Source organism: Trachypithecus francoisi, unplaced genomic scaffold (assembly GCF_009764315.1).
Source record: "Trachypithecus francoisi isolate TF-2019V2 unplaced genomic scaffold, Tfra_2.0 Lachesis_group12, whole genome shotgun sequence".
NCBI lineage: Eukaryota > Metazoa > Chordata > Mammalia > Primates > Cercopithecidae > Trachypithecus > Trachypithecus francoisi.
Genome location: NW_022681457.1, coordinates 104,364,599 through 104,368,385, shown reverse-complemented (window position 1 = coordinate 104,368,385; position 3,787 = coordinate 104,364,599). Strand labels below are relative to the sequence as shown.

Here is a 3,787-nt window from a genome sequence, read left to right as displayed (position 1 = left end):
TCCTCCCTAGCAGGTGCTCATCACTTCTCATTAGGAGGTCCCAGGGGAGGATGGATGGTTAGGGGCAGTCCCTGGGTCACCCAGGCCTGAGTGAAGCCCTAGTTTTACCTCCTACCAGCCTGAAGACCTTGGGCCAGTCATTTAACTGAGCCTGGCCTTGTTCCAAGAATTAAATGAGATAATGAATGCTGAACCCCTGGGAACTCACAGGAGTTCACAAACAGGAGCTGATTTCATCTTCGCAGAGCCCAGGGGCTGCCCTTTAGCCAGAAGGAGCTTTTCAACTGCAATTACCACAGACCCTGTTCTGAAAGTTTCCCCCACCTTCAAAGAGTACCCTCCCTGCTTCAGGCCAGGCGAGGGGCACTGCCCGCCACTGGAGCAGTGGCCAGGTCTCTCAGCTCAGGCCCAGCGGTCTAGCCCACGACCTTGGAGGAACCTGGGAGAAAGCTTCACCAAGCGACAGTACTTTTCCACTGCACTGCTCGGCCACCTCGGCTGGCTTTGTGCTGTGCAGACCAGGCAAAGTGCGCCAGGGCCGGCCCCTTCAGGAACTCACCCTAACTCCCACTCCCAGGAATGGGGGTAATGACACGCTGTGGGTGAGGGACAGCAGGAATCTTGGGGTGCGGGGGTTCCCGAATGCGCCAAGGGGAGCTTGGAGGCCAGTAGCGAGGCCAAATAAATTAGCATGGACAAAGCCCTCATGTATATTTCAGGGGATTCCTAGTATTTAACAGCCCTCTCTACCCCACCCCTCCACTAATAATGATTAAACCCGTTCCACCGCGCCTGTGCAGGGTCCCGGGCAGCGCGAGCCTGCGCGGGGGGAGGGGAGAAGAGGGCAAGGGGAGGGGACAAGAGAGCTAGCGGTCCCGCCCGGTGATGTAGGCAGCCGGGGGAGGTGGAGCCGCGACGCCTGAAGGAGTCCCCACCGCAGCCGCGCTCTCGGTCTGCCCCACCGAGCAGCCGCCAGAGGCTCCGGCGACCCAAATTGCGGCGGCAGGGACGGCGGAAATCCCACTGTTTGGGCTTGGGGGGCGTCCAGCCCAGTCCACCCCCAGCCCCGGCCCCTCTCGCTTCCCAGACGGCTGGAGCCACTCCCGGGAAAAGCTGTTCCCAGCCACTCGGCCGCCGTCCGGCACCTCGGCTGCCGGCCCGGCTGGGCACCGGGCATCTGCGAAGCTTGCCCTGCCTGGCACTGGGCATCTCCGGGCACCGACTGTCTCCGGCGCTGCCCAGCTTCTCGCGACTCCAGGGCTGTGGACTTCTGCGCGCCTTCCCTCCCGCGGCCTCCTGACAGGACGCCGGTGAGCTCCCCGCGCCCCCAGCCCTTCTGGCCGCCGCCGCGATGCTGCCCTGGAGACGTAACAAATTCGTGCTGGTGGAGGACGAGGCCAAGTGCAAGGCGAAGAGCCTGAGTCCGGGGCTCACCTACACTTCGCTGCTCTCCAGCTTCCTGCGCTCCTGCCCGGACCTGCTGCCCGACTGGCCGCTGGAGCGCCTGGGCCGCGTGTTCCGCAGCCGGCGCCAGAAAGTGGAGCTCAACAAGGAGGACCCGACCTACACCGTGTGGTATCTGGGCAACGCCGTCACCCTGCACGCCAAGGGCGACGGCTGCACCGACGACGCCGTGGGCAAGATCTGGGCTCGCTGCGGGCCGGGCGGGGGCACCAAGATGAAGCTGACGCTGGGGCCGCACGGCATCCGCATGCAGCCGTGCGAGCGCGGCGCCGCCGGGGGTTCGGGGGGCCGCAGGCCGGCGCACGCCTACCTGCTGCCGCGCATCACCTACTGCACGGCGGACGGGCGCCACCCGCGCGTCTTTGCCTGGGTCTACCGCCACCAGGCGCGCCACAAGGCCGTGGTGCTGCGCTGCCACGCTGTGCTGCTGGCGCGGGCGCACAAGGCGCGCGCCCTGGCCCGCCTGCTACGCCAGACCGCGCTGGCGGCCTTCAGCGACTTCAAGCGCCTGCAGCGCCAGAGCGATGCGCGCCACGTGCGCCAGCAGCATCTCCGCGCGGGGGGCGCCGCCGCCTCGGTGCCCCGCGCCCCGCTGCGCCGCCTGCTCAATGCCAAGTGCGCCTACCGGCCGCCGCCGAGCGAACGCAGCCGCGGGGCGCCGCGCCTTAGCAGCATCCAGGAGGAGGACGAAGAGGAGGAGGAGGACGACGCGGAGGAGCGAGAGGGAGGAGCCCCCCAGCACGAGCGGCCGGAGGTGCTCAGCCTGGCCCGGGAGCTGAGGACGTGCAGCCTGCGGGGCGTCCCGGCGCCCCCACCGCCCGCTCAGCCCCGCCGCTGGAAGGCCGGCCCCAGGGAGCGGGCGGGCCAGGCGCGCTGAGAGCCTAAGGACAGGACTCGCGGCCCCAGGCCCGGCCCGCCAGACTCACAGCCTCCAACCCCGGCCCTGCCCGCTTCGGCTGCCCCGGCTCCCGGCCCGTGTCTCCCCAGTGGTCTCCGTGTTGTCCTCCCCGCCGCCTCATTTTGGCTCAGGGTGATGCCTGATACGCCCTTCGTTATTGGGGGGTGTTCATCTCTCCCCACACCCGGAGTTTCCCGGGCCTGCCATTGTGGACCCGCCCCCTATGCTTTACACCCAGTCTCTTTGCCCACAGACCGCCTCATTCCCTCCCAAAACATCCTCTCAAGGGAGGAAGTTTCCAGAAATCAGGAGGGTGGGTTTGGACCCTGGGCAGGGTGGAGGCAGTGACCCTGCCCTTGGTCCCTCTAGCTTTCTTCCCTGTGAAAAAAAAAAAATAAATGACCCTGGAGAGGCATTCGTGTAGGGGAAGAATCTAGCGGTCTGGGAGAATTGGGGCTGGGCCAGTGGTGGGCAGAATCCACTGCCATACACACGGAGGAATTCGCAGGCCCAAGCCCCGCCTCTTTACGCCTTGGAGGACTCTTGGAACTTCACTGCTCTGCCTCTGGAGAACACTGAGACAGTCCCACCGACGTTCAAACAACAGGTTAGGTCAGGTAACAGCCCTGCACCAGGCCACTGCCCACGCCTCTGCCCAGGCACCCCCGCGGGATTCCTTGCCCGTCCCATCTCTGCAGACGGATGTATGTGGTCCCCTCCTAGGTGCCCTGCAACCAGGACCAAGATGGGGCTTCCAAAGGAGGTAAGGAGAACCTTTGGCAGGTGCTTGGGGACACTGACTACCTAGAAAGTAGACACAGCAGAGATACTCCCAAGTCGAGGCTAGTCACAGCAGGTGGGTCCTGACAGCAGCGGATTCTCCCAGCAGGATGACGAAGGAGGGTGTGTTAACCCAACCAAGGGAGTGGGCCCCCCGCCCTGCCCAGGTGTCTCCGCGAGACCACAAAAAGCCCAGAGATCTATGTGTCACTGATCATTGTAAATAAAGTGGACCTGCTTTTTCAGCCCTGTCACTACTCCTGTGTTGTGTTTAATGCCAGGCCTGCTGGGGGTGAAAAAATGGATTGAGGGACAGATAAGCCACAGGTGAGCCTGTGTAGTTCCCCCTGGTTACCATTAGAACCCTGAAAGTAGCTCTTCTGAGCAGCTCGAGCCAACCTCAGGATTAGGACGGGGGCTGGGGACTGCTGCCAAGAAGCTGTTCCTTAATATTGGAGGAAGAGGCAGTAACTTCTGCCTTGTCTGAAAATCACGTGCGCCAGGCTCCCTGGAGGGACGTCGGCTGTCTGTCTCAGCCTCCCAGAATGTCTGTATGCCTGGGCACTCAGATGCAGGTGTCTGGAACATTTGTCAGGGAGGGAGCACTGGTTGGGGGCTTCTCATAAGCATGTATTCGTATCTCTG

The 3,787-nt window shown here is 63.8% G+C and overlaps 1 protein-coding gene across 1 annotated transcript; it reads left to right on the top strand.

Moving 5' to 3' along the window:
- The first annotated feature begins 822 nt into the window (after positions 1 to 822).
- FAM43B (family with sequence similarity 43 member B) lies at positions 823 to 3,399 on the top strand. The gene has a single exon (XM_033229348.1). It carries the CDS (start codon positions 1,352 to 1,354, stop codon positions 2,339 to 2,341), a length of 990 nt encoding a protein of 329 aa, XP_033085239.1. The 5' UTR covers positions 823 to 1,351; the 3' UTR covers positions 2,342 to 3,399.
- Positions 3,400 to 3,787: the final 388 nt, after the last annotated feature.